This window comes from Pteronotus mesoamericanus, unplaced genomic scaffold (genome assembly GCF_021234165.1).
Source record: "Pteronotus mesoamericanus isolate MK-2021 breed Mesoamerican mustached bat unplaced genomic scaffold, CSHL_Meso_final scaffold_85, whole genome shotgun sequence".
NCBI lineage: Eukaryota > Metazoa > Chordata > Mammalia > Chiroptera > Mormoopidae > Pteronotus > Pteronotus mesoamericanus.
Genome location: NW_026555329.1, coordinates 28,938,714 through 28,956,927, shown reverse-complemented (window position 1 = coordinate 28,956,927; position 18,214 = coordinate 28,938,714). Strand labels below are relative to the sequence as shown.

The 18,214-nt window shown below is 34.3% G+C and overlaps 1 protein-coding gene across 1 annotated transcript in view; it reads right to left on the bottom strand.

Moving 5' to 3' along the window:
* SEMA3E (semaphorin 3E) overlaps positions 1 to 18,214 on the bottom strand; it is a 250,607-nt gene that overhangs the window by 50,077 nt on the left and 182,316 nt on the right. The window contains exon 5 of the mRNA XM_054563978.1: positions 2,669 to 2,762. Coding sequence (XP_054419953.1) covers positions 2,669 to 2,762 — 94 coding nt within the window. The remainder of the gene's footprint in view (positions 1 to 2,668; positions 2,763 to 18,214) is intronic.

Sequence of the window (18,214 nt, the reverse complement as noted above, 5' to 3'; positions counted from 1 at the left end):
TGTGAGCATATCTTTTTATTTCAGAGCCTTATTAGTTTTATGAGTTTTGTTACAAATTCAAGTGCTTTTTTTTTCTAACCATGAAAGTGCATCTTAATGAGCAGGTATTAAATGTTAAGTGTGAGCAAACATTAACAAAGAAACAAAGACGGAGCAACGGTCTAAAGATAGTCATCTTTTTGCTGGAGTCTTGTCCTAACCCATCAGCAGAGAACATGTGTGGTCAGAAAATACCACATTAATGCATTCTTTCCCTGTCAGGGTAAGCTACACTGAGCTTGCCAAATTCCAACTCAGGTAGCTCCATTTTTCCAGCCCAAATTCCTGCTGCTTTTTCAATTGGGTAAGTTATTTCTACTTCCTCTCCATTAAAGAGTTGCTGGCTGACATAGGTTATCAGGTTTCCATCCCAGTGGCTGCCGCATTTCCACAGTGAATGAATGATCTCTCAAAGGTACTTTGGGATGAAAGCTAGTGTATAAATGTGAAGAATTATATTTTTATTTCTTCTCTTTGGAGGAATTATTCTATAACTTCTGTGTTTAGCTTGGAGGGCCCTTATGATTTGATTTCTCTTCTGAATAAGGGAAACAGCCACCCAGATGGCAAGCACTTCACATTTCAGCAGAGTGTAATTCGATTTGGAAGTTCAATGAAACTCACTTGGAAATATCCCTCCAGTAATATTTCCCCTCTTAAAAAAATTCAGTTTTAAATTTCTCATTTCATGCGTAAAGAAGCTTTAGGGAGTCTGAGTGGCGAGTGGCAGGGTGGCAAAAGAAATTCCTTTTAACAATTTAAATAAGTTGTTCAGAAGAAATGATCTAATTTTTTTTTTAGAATTTCACTATAAAATTACTGTGTAATTTCTGACTTTCAATATTATTCATACTACACCAATTTTTTTTGTTTATTTGTATATTTAGAAACCCTAGTGAGTGTTCCATTCAATCAATATTTATAGGAGGTCCTTTCTGTACAAGATATTGTACGGTAAAAGGAAGGTGATAAGAAAGTCACTTTTGTTCAGACATATTCCAGTCTTAAATATTTGCAGCTAAAAATCAACAAAACATTAGGGAAAATGTATGAGTCCATCAAATGCATGGGTATTAATTTATAACTGCCAGTCTACAAAAATTTCTAATATTTATGAATCTGGCATTCTCATTCCTAAGGTTTTGGTTCCTCTAAAGTTTAAATGGACTTAGACAACATTATCCCCGTATTAATAACCTCCCTTCCTCAATATTCTGTTTATATACACGCACGCATGCACACACAGAGAGGTTCGTAGAGAAACTCAACATATCTGAAAAAAATATTTTCTTTACAATTTTTTATTCCTTAAAATATTATACCTCTGTATTCAAGCCCTTGAAGAACTTAAATACCGTGTGAAATTCTCATCCTGTGAAGCTGAAGTAAATTAAACTTTCCCTATTAATTAAAGGTAACAAGATTTTGCTCTACACATAGATGTATTTGTAGAGTGAGATGGGGGAGTGCAGGAAGTGAGATGCAAAGCGCATCAAAATCAACTGTCTGAAATAAGTTCAGTGAACACGTAGTCTCTAGGATATACAGAAACATCTGTATCAGCTCTAAATCAAGCATAAGATATTTTGAGGAATCACCATTGGGGAATTTTAAGTTTTACTATTTATTTAAAACAGGAAGTCTCTACATGTGTTTTACACATTCTTATTTTCTGTAAACAGGTTGGCTTTATGTTAGCATATAACTCTACGTGTTCCGAACGTTAAAGAGAAATTTGTGCAGTGCACTACACCTATATCAGAACCTTTCAACACTAAGAAAACACAGTGATTCCTGCAGCACCTACATTAAGCGTCAGGGGACCCTGTCTTCAATTTTATACCTGGAAACTCATCCGTCTGGCTGTACCATCACAGTGCCAGAGTATGTTAACACAGGGACATTTAAAACCCTAAATAACATAAGAGACACACAAAAAAAGTAGCCCTGGCTGATGTGGCTCAGTGGATTGAGTGCCAAAGGGTCGCTGGTTCGATTCCCAGTCAGGGCACATGCCTGGGTTGCAGGCAGGCCCCCAGCAGGGGTCGCACAAGAGGCAACCACACATAGATGTTTCCTTCTCTTTCTCCTTCCTTTCCCCTCTTTCTAAAAATAAATACATAAAATCTTTTTAAAAAAGTATTTTGCTGTTCCTTTAAGTAAGGTTCTTGGGTACTTCATCTGAACCTTGAAGTTTTCAATTAGGATGATTTTCTCTTGAATTCCACTGACACAGAGAAAGGCACAGAGAAGAGAACACTGAAAGTTCCTCTAAAGTCACAGAATAATTAAAACAAAGTAGTATGCTAAAATAATTTAGTTTCTATAGCTAAATTTTTATAAAATATTCATATAATTAAATTTTGGACAGTAAGTGGTACAACACAAAATGCCTTATATCAGGTATTAATTGGCAATTTGTGTTTTCAGAATAAGACACTTAGTAGCAACTGCACTTATTGGACAGTCAAATTGGCCCAAATTAGCATGGCTTGAAATTTAATATCATTGCTCCAGCACAAACAGATAGATATGACAAGGCAACATGTATAAAGGAATACCAAAGGAATAGAACTGAAGTTTCAAGATCAATGTGACTACCACCTGAGGTGTGCAGCGCAATAATTACCAATTAAAGTGGAGATGAAGGAGGAGTTGGGATCAAAAGGACACCTGCCCCTTCCTCTCTCAGTCCTGTGCGATTCCAGGTGAAACAGGGGATCCTTGAAAGAAAACCAAAAACACCGTTATGCACGTACCAACTTTAATTATTGACAAAACAGGGATTGTAAATAAGGTACTGGATAGTAACATCAGGTTATTTAGGAACAAAGTGGGCTTTATAAATAAACGCACGGGTTTTGCAGGCCCATGGGGGTTTTCTGACGCCTATCAAGTACGCAGCTGATGAAATGAATGAAATTAGCAGTTTCTATCACTTGAACAGACAGTATTAATTATTCTGAATGTGTCAGTTAAATGTTCGAAAGAAATGAAAACCTACTAAAAAAAGGTTACTGAAAAGAAGATTCAATGATCTTCTTTTGAGAAATGGGATTTTTATTCCACAAGACCATTATTGGGGTTTTTTTTGAATAGTTTGTAAAAAATAAAATAAAATTTTCCATCAACAATCTGAAATATTTTTCCAAACATTGTTATTCAATATTTGGAAAATGTATATAACAATATAACAATATTGTTATATATGTCATCATATATTCTTTGAATAAATGTCTAATATTTAATAAGTTAGGAAATAATTACTATATAATTACTCGAACCTATATGTATACATAAATTTCATACTATGAGCAACATTTCAGTCTGGTTTTACACCAATGAGGTACTGAAATAAGTATTTCCATGAAAAACTACTGCTTTATTGGTTTCTATTGCAAGCGCATAACCACAGAAATTTTCTTGGAATGTTCTCAGATTTCAAAATTTTCATTAGCAAATACTTTATAAATAATCTCCATTAATTGTGCTATAAATGATTTGAATAAAAGAAAGTTAGCTTGGAAAACTGACAATAAAATTTAATATTGCAAATCAGAAAAAAATACAGTTGACTTGAAAAATGCAGGTTGGAGCACTACATCTATGCAGTTGAAAATCTGCATAGAACTACAGTCGGCCCTGTGCACCCACAGATTCCCAACCACAGATCAAAAATACAGTTGATGCTTGATTAAAAAAAAAATTACAGGTGTAGTTGGGCTTGAGCAGTTCAAGCCTATGCTGTTCAAGGGTCAATTGTTCTTTGTAATAGAATATTGCCGGTCCTGCCCACTGTGGCATATATGAGCAGTCCTGCCCATCCAAGAATTAGGAACCTTTTAAAAAATCCTAAAGACCTGAGTAAACTCTAGGAATTACATGCACTTCTCTCATACTTGATCTTGATTCTCCTAGCCACTCCAATTACTCCACTTTACCTTTTCTGGACCTGTGTTTTCATTCTTCTTCGACACACTTCCCTCTTTCTCTTTACCATATCCTAAAATCGCCGTTCTGCTTCTGCCCTCCAGAAACCTCTCTGGCAAATGCAGAGTTCACCTGCCACCTGTAACCTTCCACTTGTATCCTTGGGATTGAACCACAGCCTATAGAACAAATATGTCCTCCTGATACAGAATGTGACTAAACTAATATTTTAAGCCAAAAAATGTTTTACCTTTTTAGATTCTTTACACAAATTAGTAGACAGTAAGGATCCCAGTAATTTGTTTGAGATATTTTTGTGTTCACTTTCCACAGATAAAAAATTTGCAATGACATGACAAGAAAGTTTGTTCAAATGAGTTATAACCATTTGTCTGCCATGTCAACACCTACGCTGAAGGGGTTTTACATAAATTTGCAGAACAGATCCATAGCATTGTACGTAGGAAAAAGTGATCAAGTCTATGACTATGACAATTGTTTGACTCTTTAGTCACTGGCACTTTATAAAATTTTGGAAAAACAGGTAGGATATATATATTAGATATGTTTTATTATAGTCAACAGTCCGAGTGTTTGGGTATAAAGCTGTTGAAGGATATATTGAACTGCTTTTTTTATTGGCAACGGGGAGGGGGTATTTTCTTTTCATTGTACGCTCTTGTAACTGAATTTTTTCTTTTCTTCTAATGTTTAGTTTATTCTTTTAATTGACATATAACATTAGCTTCAGGTGTAAAACATCATGACTCAATATATGTTACAAAATGATAACTGCAATAAGGTTAGTTAACACATCACTATGCATAGTAACAAAGCATTTTTTTCCTATGATGGTAACTTTTAAAATCTACTCTCTTAGTAGAACTGCTTTTTTAAATTAAAACTTTCTATAGCTTCAAAATTCTCTGATAGTTAACTTTTTATCGCTAATGACTGATAAAGTTGATTTATTTAATGGTATAATTAGACAACTTAAACCCTAAAATTGAAATTGCAAAAGAAAAACTAGCACATTGCCTATTTATTCAAATACAATACATTTATTTAAATTTAAACTGTCAAGTGGGTGAAATAGTAAATGCAAACTGTAAGAATTCTAAGATTAAGAGCAACTCAGATTTCGAAGAACTGTGGAGTTGAAGTTAACGAAGTCACGATTTCTTAGAAAAGTCACAGGTTTTTGTAAATGTAAAACGTAATCTAGGGTCCTGAGGCTGTGTTGATCTGTGAATTTCAACATGTGTCTGAAGTATCAATCTGACATATCAGTGTCTTCAACTTTCAAGATAATAGACTGAATCAACAGGAAACTATATTCACGAAACCAATAACCCTAATATTTTGAAAACCATTAAGTGAAACCCAGAATAATCCTGGGACTTTTAGTTATGTATGGGGCACAATTCTATACAACATATAAAATATAAATCTATCTGAGTCTATAAAAAGACATACTTTGTTATGAAGCCTCATCTTGATCCTGAGAACACACAGCATTGAATACTGAATACTTACATATTCTCAGAGATCTAAGCCTCAGGTCCAAACTCAGATGCACCTTGACTGAACCCTTTCCATCCACCTCCAGAGACTTCAATATCTATTTCTTACTTATTTGGTGAATGGCTAAAACTATCTCAAAAATAGTCTTTTAAAATAAAAAACAAATTAAGTTTAAATTTTTGCCTGATTTTTACATGACTACTAAAAAAAGCATATTTTTGTAGCTTAAATGGTAGACATATCTATCATTTTATTTAAAAATACAAGTGTCTCCATGTACATATGTATATATATATATATATATATAAAATCATCATGATACACACTTAAAGATCTCATAATTTTATTTGTCAATTATACCTCAATAATGCTAACAATGCAAGTGTTCTACAGTTTCTATTTTTTTAGCCCACTAATGATTTTAAAAATATTAAACTATTGGAACATTTCTGCTTTAGCAAAGCACTATTATTTTTATGTACAAAGAGAAAAAAAGCCCAAATCTTCAAAGGACTCAGTCATCTCATCCATACATGACACTTGGTTAATAATACCCCAGGAGTCTATAATACAGAGAGGGTAGGCAATGTCCAAATAAATTATAGAGTCGATATATCTTAAATTTGAAGACTATGGTAATATTTATTTTAAAAACTATAATACATTATTTGAAACAAAGTTTGAAGAGTTGCTTTAAACATTTGTAAATTCTATAAATCTTCTGTCTTATTACTTTACATAGATCTTCTTTGACCTTGTCCCCAAACTTGGCACATTGTTACACATAAGTATTTTCATTATTATTTAAGACGGTATTACATAGTACAGAAAGCTCTATATTTCTTTTTTACTAATCAGAACATATCCTTCCCCAGGCGTGTAATACAGGTGCTATCAGTAGTCTTTATTGGAATCATTGCATGCCTGAAAACACGGTGATACTGTATCCCTGCTTTTTACTTACTTTTAAATTACTAAATTAAATGAAGTTGTCACAAAAATATGTTGCGGAGATTGTCTTTTTCAAACAAACGCTATTATGCTGTTATTACTGAAATAACATTTGATAGTAAAAGCTAGTAAAGGGTTGACATTTTTCCTATGAGTGACTTGAGACTCTAGGTATGGTTACAATCATATGCAACTTTACATTGTTATTACTTTGAGCCCAGTCTCATTTGCTGATTCAAGTAAAGGTTTCATTGCAACTGTTCAGTTGTGCCAAATGAGTGCCTCAATAAATATCATCTAAGTATATTATGTACAATCATAGCCTTAAAGTATATTTATATGATACCTCAGAGCAGTTACTAAAAAGAAACCAAAGCTAGCATAAGAACATGAAATTATCTTTCATTTACTATAATCAATGCTTTATGACATTGTTAAAAAAAAATCTGTCTGTGGTTAAGGCTAATCTAACCAGCACAGGTTTGCCTCTTTTATGAACAAACTGAAAACTCCCATTTTTTACATATTGATCTTTAGCTAAAATGTCCATTGAATAAATCATGAACACATGAACAAGTTCACAATGATCATTTCTACTGGAGATAACACACACATACACACACACAAATACACACACACACACACAAATTATATTTCTGGACCAATTTTATTGGTCGTCCCAAATTTTTCCACCATGACTTCTGAAACCCTCACTTCATAGTAAGTAAATCCCTAAGACGAAACCCAATTTGCAACATGCTTCAACACCCCTTTGCCTGAATTGAGACAGAACTCTCATACTAGGCAAAATTACAGAGCCTTAAAGATGCCTACGTCCTAATCCCTGGAACCTCTGAATATCTTTCCATGTCAAAAGGACTTTGCAGATAGGAGTAAGGGCCTCCAGATGGCAAGATTGCCCTGAGTTACCCTGGCGGGCCCAATGTCATCACAAGTCCTTAAAAAGGTCAGAGAAGAAGAAGTGATGATGATATCAGACAACCGACTGAAGTGATACAGCGTGAGGAAGCGAAGACCTGCCATTCATTGCTGGCTGTCAAGATGGAGTAATGAGGCTGTGAGCCAATGGAACGCGTGTGGTCACTAGAAGCCGGAAAAAGACAAGGTAATAGATTCTCCCTCTAGATCTTCTAGAAGGAACGCAGCCCTGCTGACACCTTAATTTTAGCCCACCAAGAATCATTTCAGACTTTTCATCTACAGGACTATGAGATTTTAAAAAATTGTGTTGTTTTCAGCTACTATATTTTTGGTAATTTGTTACACTACCCATAGAAAACTAAAAAAAAGCTCCTGTGAGGATACTGCTTCCTGACTAAATCCTTTTAAATGGTTGGCTCCCTTTTCACCCACACTCTACATTCTGCAAGGAAATACTAATGTAATGCAGGCTCCCCCGTTGAAATTCCGAACTATTTACTATACCATTAACCATTCTAGCAAGACTCAAGCCATCAATCTATGAAATCCTTTCAGTTTGTTGCTGTCATTCACTGACATCTGTATCATCTGCCTTCATTATCCACCTTCATAGGGTTCTTCCACATCCTAAACCCGCCCTTATGTGGCCAAGTTTCAACATCCACGTGCCCATCATTCCACAATGTAGCCTCCTGGTTCCTAGCTCCTCAGTGGAAATGATCTTCAGTCCCACCACCAAGGTCATACCATAGGCCTCATTGTTCAGTGCAACTGCTCAAGTGTGGAATACTAAGCTTGAATGTTCTGTTCATTCCCCACAGCCTGTTCCCCGTCCAGCTTACCTATACAACGATTCAAAACACTATAAATATTTTTTGACCTCATGCACGCCTCCAGAGTTGGGACCCGTGTATATTTTTTCAAAATACAAAAATCCCTTCTCCTTCTCCCCCTTAGTCAGCCCTCAGTTCTTGTGTCCCTTGTTCTCTTATCCATGTGTCTGCCTTTCCCATTCTTAAAGCTAGGATAGTGGTAACTGTTCAAGAAAATCATTCCAAAAATATAAAACAGTAACTCACAATCTGCCCTCCGAATTGCCAAAACACTTTTACGTTTCTTGGGCTGTGTCATTTCATAATTCCTCTGAGCAGGTTATTTATTCAGGCACCCTAACTTGTGGCCTCTCTCGACACTGAGCAGACAACCTCACTCTTTATATTTGATGGAGAAAATAGGTTTAGATTATTTATATAATTATTTTTTAAAAAATCAATGTTTCCTGTATGTCAGGGCCTCAGCCTGGAACTGGGAACACCGTTGTAAACAAAACCCCAAACCCCATTTTTACTGTTCTCATAAAATTATCCCAAATAGAGTTTTCTTTCTTTTCTTTTATTATTTTATTTTATTTTTTTAAGCAACATTCAACATTGTTTGCCTGCTCCTTGACACTCACTTGATTCACCACTTTACTGCTTATCACCTTAATTTTAACACCAGCCTCCTGGGCAGTCTCCTTGGTCCCGGCCATTAATTCTCCACATTGCTTCCAGAGCTCTTTCTGAGATGTGAATTTGCTCTTATCATTTCCCTGCTTAACATCTCTCGCAGGTTTCCAATAGCCTCCACAGAACAAATCTAAAGTCTTCAGAATTTTACATAAGAGAATTTAAATATCGGACTTCTTTATCTCTAAAAGGCTGCCCCTGGCTGTCCGTGTATCAGCTATTCTGAACTGCTTGAACATTTCTGAACCTCTCTTACTTGGGACCATTATTGTGTTTAGAATAATAATGACCATATAATATTAAAAATTCAGAACAGGCTGTATCACCAGCAGGAGTTGTTATATGATCCCTTTGTCAGACCTAGTATCAATTCCCTACCTTTTTTGTCTTCCCAAAGCATCATATGGATCCCTCCTTTACATCATTTGCTTCTCTGTATTATAATGGTCTGCTTGTTTGACTCTCTTCCCTCCTGGTTTTTGGGGTTTCTTTAAGGAAACTGCCCATGTGATATTTACCTTTCCTCACCTGTGGCAAATAAAATACCTGGCACATAAATGCACAGCTGTTTACATCATCTGAATAAATACTCCCTTTACAGAAACAAATTGTTTTCTCATCTCCTTTCTTGCATGGCACTTGCCTATTTTCTCGCAGATCTAAGACAACTCACAAAACATAGCTGTGGCTATGTATTTTGATTTGAACTAGGAAATGCATGCAAATTATTTATGCTGTGATAGATGTGTATGGTTTCTTGGGGCTGCCTATACAGCAGCATCATGGTATTATTTTTTTCTATGTTCTGTCATTATAAAATATTAAATTGCTACAACAACTAAAGGAAGAATAGCTATATTCTTAATTTCTCCAGATAGTCAATGAAGGTAATATATTTTTATATATATACTTTTACAATTTATGATGGACTCTTGCCAGGATTAATATATTAAAGTTTAGGATGAATATAACATAATTTAATATTTCATGGTAGTTATTAAAACTAAAATATTGAAGAATTATAAAGATGATTTATTTTACCTCCCAAGACCTTATTAATAGCATTATGTATTTGAAGTAATATGGAGGAGAGGCAGGGAGGTACAATCATTTGTTGGTTAACGCTTTCCTTCTCCCATAGGACTGATTTTTTTTTTTTTTTTTTTTTTAGGAGAAAAAGGTATGCTGTGGTGTATGGTAGTGAAACTTCATTACTGAATTGAGACTAAAGATTGGGATCTTACTTTTTTCCCAAACAATTAACTTGATAGTTTTTAACAGTTTAATTGAGCTTTTGTTCAATGGTTTTAGAACAGAGGCCTTCTTTACCTTGTTAAACTACATATAACATAGAGATACTCTGATCCAATTCATGTTAATTTCTCAGGACTCAACATATTCTTTTTGCAACTTCATACAACTGAGGTGTGAAAAGTATTAAAAACAAGTACAAAGAAAGAAAATTTACCATAGTGAGTAGTAGTGATATTATGATGAAAGGCAGGCAAATTCCAAACTTTTATTGATTTATTTTGCATAGATCAAGATAACTTCAAAATTAACTACAAATTCAAGTAGGAAGTTTCTCACATTATTTTGAGAGTTCAATGTGGTCTTAAAAGCAGTATATAATTTAGCGTACAATCCAATAAAATACTAAAAAGCAAATAATATAATTTTCTTCCATGAAGTGGAATTCAGCATCCGAAGCAACCAGAAATCTTGAGGCACGATGGCATTGTCAATGACCCCAAAGCAATCGAGTTTACGGTTCAAGTAAGGTGTAATATTGGTGTTAACCCTATTGAGAATGTTGGTCACGACTTACACTGGCTTTCCATTATCTATGTTTTAACAGCTGGAGTTTCTGCCCGAGTAACATGGCTTAAATTTACAAGGCACGGCTAGCATTAACAGCGTGGGCTGCACTTTTTGTTTCAGTGTGTTAAGATGATTTTCAATAGATCCTCCTGTGCTTGAGAGAAAGCAGGACATGTAGGCTACAAATGTGGACAGATATATGTGCTCTAAGAAAAGAAAATGTTTGTAAAGAATAAACAGTATATCTTCCCAAGAGAATTTTCCTCTCTATGCCTTGAGGAAGCCTTCAGAACTCAGCAAGCCTACTATAGGCTATTTTCAGTAGGTGTGAGTCATTGCATATCAGGTGGTAAATACGATGGTAATTAAAATGATAGTGTCCCATATGAAATATGTCAAAAGAAAATTAGAATATTATAAATTCTACGAGACAAAACAAAATATCTATTATGTTAGCTATTTCTAATGGTTAGAGGAAAAGTAAAATACACAAGGTTCATACACATATATCTGTCAACATGAAAACCAAACAAAGATGCACTTTTGATACATAAATGTCTAGAATAAATAACCATAATATGCACTTTAATTCCTTACCAAATGGCTAATTAATAATCTGTATCACAAATTAATTTTGAATATAATTTGCTTTTTTACCATTTTTTCTTTTTTCTGACAAGCAATAAAAACATTAAAAGATACTCGAAACACTTCCCAAAGACTAAATAAACAAACATAAAAAAATAAAAAGAAGGAATAAAGTTGTTAGTAAATGTTTTGACTTTAAGGCTAATGGTTTTGCATTTTAATTGCTTTTGTTTTCACTTTTTTTCTAAAAATAATGCACTATATTTGTATAATTTACAATTCAGAAAGCATTCTTGCATCTATAATCTCCTTTCATCCTGAATATAAGCCTGTGAAGTAAGAGTCAATGATATTGTTCACAAATATCATTTTCTTTTTATCAGTAAGGAATCAGACACAAGGTGAGGCTTTGCAAGTCTCTGTCTGCTAGTTCCACATTCGTTTTACAGTTTTACTGTCCTGTCTACCATTGTAAGTGGAGAGAGGTGTGTAAGTTTGTGTTGCTGGGTGTGATTGACTGTCTTTTATGAGGTATTTAATGCATAATCAAAGTTTAAAAATGTATATTAGGGTTATTTTAAAAAAGAAAAATATTTTTTATTTTATCTCATTATTTACTTACTACATATGTTCTGATGTCTTTTCCTTCAATATTATTGAAAGAGCTTGCAGATACTAGCAAAAATTCTTCTAAAAGTATTTAATACATTGGAGTAAAATTCTAACTCAATCTTCTTGAGTTGAATTATAAATAAATATTTGCTGAACCCCTTATTTGAAAGCAAAATATTCTTTCCCTCTCTTCTGTGTGTCCTTTACTTACTACTTTAGGATTCCATTCTGCTCCTCGCCCTAAGTGCCCTAACCTTATGCCAGTATTCTCTTAAATTCCACACACTGACAGCGCTGTCTGCCAGATCACGTAGGCCGGGTATACTAAGAGTATTAGAAGCAAGTACTTTTCAAACTTTAATAATTATGTCGTCCTGAAGCCTGCTTTCACTAGAAACAACATCATCACTGCTGCCTACCTCTTCCTCATCATCTTCTCAAATATAATCATGTCATTCTCTGTCTTCAAAAACCTTTGGTGCTTCCTCGTTGTTACTGAATAAACTCTAACCTTCATGGTCTGACGCCAGGCTCGATCCCTCGTGACTCCCACCATCCAATCAAAGCTCAGTAGCACAATCTAACTGACTTTCTTTAAAAGTTCTCTGCATAATAATACCCACAGCTCTTTGACTACATTTCCCCTTTTGGAAAAGGAAATTAAATCTTCCTTTGCTCTACAACACTAATTCCTACTTAATGGGAAAATGGTATTGTAAAATGACTTTATTGATTGATATTCTCAAAGACTTACCCAGGCAAAACTTCTCTTATGGACTATGCCACGTTTCTTTTGCAGCGTTATTCCCACTGCATTGTGATTATGTATATATGGATAAATCCAACAAACATTTAAGAAGCCTACTGTGTTCCAAGTATTCAGTCAATATTGAATTTAAGAAGCATGATGCATGCTACTCATTTTAAATCCCATAAAAATTAAGCAAAGTAGCCTAATGGTGATTTTAACAAATAGCAAAGCCAAAATGAACAGGTGACTACACATAATATATATTGCAATATAGCAGAATAACTTTTTTCATTAATAAATCTATTAACTATATTTCAATTTATAGTAACTACATTTTAATGGTAGTTACTAGAAATAGGAATCACATTAGAAAATACATCATTTCAATGGCAGAAATAAAATTAGTTCTCTAGTACTATTTTCTCACGAACTAGCAGAAAAGACAAAGGAGAAGAAGGAAAATGAGAATAGGAATAGTAATAAGAATTAGAATAATAGTGAAGATGTCTTACAAAGATAGTTAATCCAAAACAGAGATAAGAAAGGTTCAGTTTTGTTCTTACTCAAGTCTCATAACCTCTTTCAACCTCAATTTCATTAATTAGAATAAAGAAGACATAATATTTCTGTGCTGCTATCCTCTATGACTACTGTGAGAATCAGAGTAAAAATGAAGATTGAAAAACTACAAGAACTAGAAAATTTTAATATATGATATAACCTTATATGAAAAGAAAACTGATCCCTTACAAATCCAAGGGTTTGCATCTGGGTTTCCTATCCAACCCAATAGTACACAATGCTGATTTCATTCAGCATTTTGTTTTTGTTTCTGTTGTTCTACGTTAACTTTAAAATCTTCTTCTATATTATAAGAAGTCAATGTTGCATAAGAATAAACATTTAATATGGACAGAATTTCGAAGAACTGTGGATAAATGATGGATTGTTCAATACATGGTATTTGAACAACAGGACTGCCATTTGTAAAAAAATAAAGTTTGATAACTACCTCACGTCTTATAACCCTATAAACAAATTTCAGATTGATCAACAATTTAAACATAAGAAACAGGATTACACCAGGAGTAGGAAAAGATATAAAAATTTTGTATATAATCTTGGCTGTGGAAAAAGGCCCTTTAAAAGAAGACACACAATCCAGAACACATTCAAAACAGAAATATTGATAAATAATATAACAAAAATTTAAAGAAAAATATTACAAGGAAAAACACCACAGACATTTTTCCACTCAAAAAAAAAAAAGGCTTTCTTTTTTCTTACTATATAGTGAACTCGTACAAATCAATAAAAGATCACAAAAAAAATTTTTTAATCATCTGGAGCCATAGATGTACAAAGTAGGCTTGCAATATCTTTTCATTCTAGAAAGCAAAGAAAGCTATCCAAATGATTAGAGTTATATCACTAAGACTGAGATGTCAACTTGAGGAAGTATCTACTTTCCAAGGATGAGATAATTTTTTCATCAGCAAGGATAATAACTGAAAGGGATTGAAATAATCCTAAATAACTCTAAGAATATGAGTGGCTGAATGCTGGCAATATTAGGTGGAAGTATCTTGTAAGGCCACATTAGAAAATGTCATATTATAATAAATACCTGGTCTGAAATTAAGAAATTGGTACTTTAATTATTTGTTAGATGAGAACACTCAGCCTTCTTATAATTATAGCAGAGGTACTGATTTGATTCATTTACCTTATTATCATCTATGTTTGATTTTGTAAAAAGTCAAATTTAATGTGATAGAAAATTCATCGCATATGTCTACTAATCTCTTCCTGGACTACATAACTATTCCAACTTTAAATTTACAATTTAAAATAACTCATACTAAATACTTGTTCAGTACCCTGCATGATAAAGTAACTGGCACAGCATATCCAACCAGCAATTGGATTGAGCTCTGTTTCTAAGATAGAATATATGGTATAGATATAATTTATATATATAATAATTTCTATACAAAATAAAAGCATTTATATATTTTAATTTATAAATATTAAATAGGAGATATTAATGTTAAATTATTTAGTATTAACTTAATATTATTTTAATATTACATAGGAATATGCTAGAGATGATCATGAATAAATATTTATGTATACTTTCAAAAATTTAAGTGAAGAGTAGAAGTAATTATTTAGACATATATACATGACAAGAAATGAACTAAATTGACTCAAGTTAGCTTTACAACCTCAATTTCTCTTCTGCATGGATTTTCCTGTCCACCTTCTCTGAGTTGACTATTTTCACTGTTATTCTGACCACACACAATGAAGCAAGAGTCAAAATTCTTTTTTGAGGACAAAGATGTATTTATAAAACTATGAATATCTACTTTTCATGGGAAGGAAGTCATAGCCCCTTTTTAATATGCAGACAGCCCTCAGAGCAATTCTTCATTTCTGAAACCCTGTTCCCTTTCACTTGCACACACACATTTGAAAACTCCTCAATTCCATGAGTGTTCCTGCCACTGACTGAGTCACACATGATCACAAAGGATCACAGTCCTGAATGAGGAAAAAAAGGATTGCGGGTAAAAGGAAAAAAAATCCCCCATCTGTATAGTAAGAACTGGACAGCTGCAAGGGGAAGGACACTTGTGACAGGCGATTTGCCATTCCGCCCTGGCTGGGACCACACAGCTCCTGGAGTTAATAGCATCAACAGAGGAAATTTTGGAAAGTAGGGTTAATGTGCAAACTCTTTCATGGATAATAGAGGAGTCTGGGGCATGGATTCCTGACATTTCCTCATGGAAAGAGGAAACACATATACTTATAAGGAAATGCATTCACACTGCAGTATTCTATATAGTTAGAGGTGAGTGTTCCAAAATTATTTTTAAAGCCAAAAATAATGAAACCCTTTCTGATTTTATTATTGCCAAGCCACAGTCTAGTCTTCTGGGTACCTGAAATGGGAAGCACCTGTTCCATGACCTAGTCTTGAGCATGACCGTGTATGTTCTACCTTTCCCCTGGCATCTCATTTCTCCCTTTATGAAAACACAAAAATTAGTTTATTACTCAAAAGTTAAAAAACGGATGTGAGCATGTTCGTAGCCTGTTTTTTTGTATTATATTCAGGAAGCTCATGCCAGTAGACATGTAATAAATTGGAAATTAAATTAAGGGACTACCAGCATGTTTTACTAGGTCCATATGACCAAAGATAACAGAACGTAGAATAAACATGGTACCTAACATAACTTCCAAGCATCATCATTTCAATGTGTACTTCAGTTCAGCGTACATTTCAATACTGTGTGAACAGAGCTCTGGGAGGTGCTGCAAGGGTAGTTACAATTCATTCCTGCAGAGCACTTAACAAGCTTCAAAACACTTTTACTTAAGTGTTCTTTATTGCTTATCACAAATCTTCAAGACACGTATTTAAATGTAGTGATCCTCCAAAGAACATCACAAGAAAGGAATTGCGTCTCCTGAGCTCTAGATAGCAACACACAATTAGTTAATTAGTACCTCAATGAAAAAGTCTTATAATGAGGTACAAATAGGAGAATAGGAGATTGGTACCTAATTCTAATTCTTGGGGTAGAGTAGTCTGTGCTGAGGAAGACAGTGGTGATATTCTGGGATTTTTTTTCTTAAGGACTTATATTAGGAACACTATGTCTCAGGTATTGTGCTAGGAGTATTGCTTATTTATTTATTGTTACTACACCCTTATGAGACAGATAATTTTATCCTCATTTTACACATCAAGTTTCTCAAGCTCCAAGATATGAAACTTACCCAAATTCACACAGCTAGTAACAGGAAGATCTAATTCCAGCCTCCTAACCACTGTCCTATAATAGAGTATTTTAGATGCAGAACAGAACATTTCATTCAAGGCTTAGACGAAGGGCTGGTTAAAAAAAGGAATGAACAGCTCTGACTGACTGCTACTGAACTTGTGCAGGGGGAGTTTAATAAGCAGGAGGGAGAGAAGACTGAGAAAATACAGTAGAGCCAGACCGTGAAGGACACCGACTTTCTAAGATAAGGCATTTGAACTTCCTTCACTTTATGTGCAGGGGTAAATCATGAATGTTTTTAAAAGACTTACGGTTTAGCAAGGTTAATGAGACAGCAGAAAAACAGCTGGACTGAAGAGCAAGTGAAAATTGTAAGGAAGCTAGTGGAGGTAATCAGGGAAAATAATGGTTCTCATGGGAGGAACAGAGAGTGGAATGGATTGGAAAGAGTTTTAAGACACAGCTGAAAGAATTTTGCCCTGATTCAACTTACAGAGAAGCTAGGTAGATAATACAATGTTGGGGTGTAAAGGGAAAGAGTAATATCTTTTACCTGTGACAGGAGCGCAGTAAAAAGGAATGAAAGAATAGGTGTTTAAAGAAACATGATAAATTTCACATTAAGGATGTGTTTGGTTAATAAATTTGGATACTTTTTAAATGACACGGAATACTAGAAATGCAATATAGGTTATCAAAAATATATTAGAACTAGGAATTCAGATTTGTGAATGAACATGTGATGGCAATAGTTGATGCCAATGGAGAAGTTAAAGAAATAAGATGCTGACAATGCTGCTGGTGGTGGTGATGTTGATAGCTGACAATTCAAACACTTATTATTCACCCTGCATTACTCTAGGTGCTTTACTGATAGGAATCCAATCCTTAAAACATCCCTGTACACGAAGTACTAGTACAAGCTCTATTTTATGGAGGACATTGAGGCAGGAAGAAGAGTGACTTGCTCTAAATTACTCAGCCAATAGGAGACTGGGATTAGACCTCCAGGTGTGGAATTATTATGGATAAGCAGAAAAGTAGATACAGATATCTAGATGCATGTATCTGAACCACTAGCATCAGTTTGCATGTGTCTTTCCAGAGAGAAAGAGAGAGGTCTGAGAGACACAATCCAAAGTGATTCAGTCTGGGGGAGGGGCTGAGACTGGGAAATATTAAGAAATACTTTGAATTTGTCTCTGTATTTTGAATGCCTTACAAAGAAGGCAATGACTTGTGTGTATGACTACAATGACTGAAACAATATCATTACTTACATCTTAAATCAGTATATCATTATAACAACTGTTGAAGCTATGCTATTTCCTTTCAGTCTTTGTAATATTTTTGATATCTTATTTTATAGAGCTTATGTTGAGTTTTACTTGGGTGTCAAATAAATATTACATTCTCCATTTCTTTAATAAATATGTTTTAAATTCCAGTGCTATGATATTTTAGCTGCAGAAACTTTTCTTTAGCCCTGATGTTTGCTGAATTTTAAGTAGATGTCACTGTAGTGAAGGGGTGTCTACCACCCTGGTTTTGTCTTGAAACAAGGTAAGCATTCTCCGCTTAACTATGATGGTGTCCTCTTGATTCCTGTTACTTTTGTCCTCTCGTACATTACGTTATCTCAACAGGGATTTAGTCACCTGTGAGGAATGAAACGGGAATCGTACAGAAGGTTCTCAAAGGAAAACACCATTGACGCAGGGTTTGTTTGCTAGGTCATTTTCTTCATT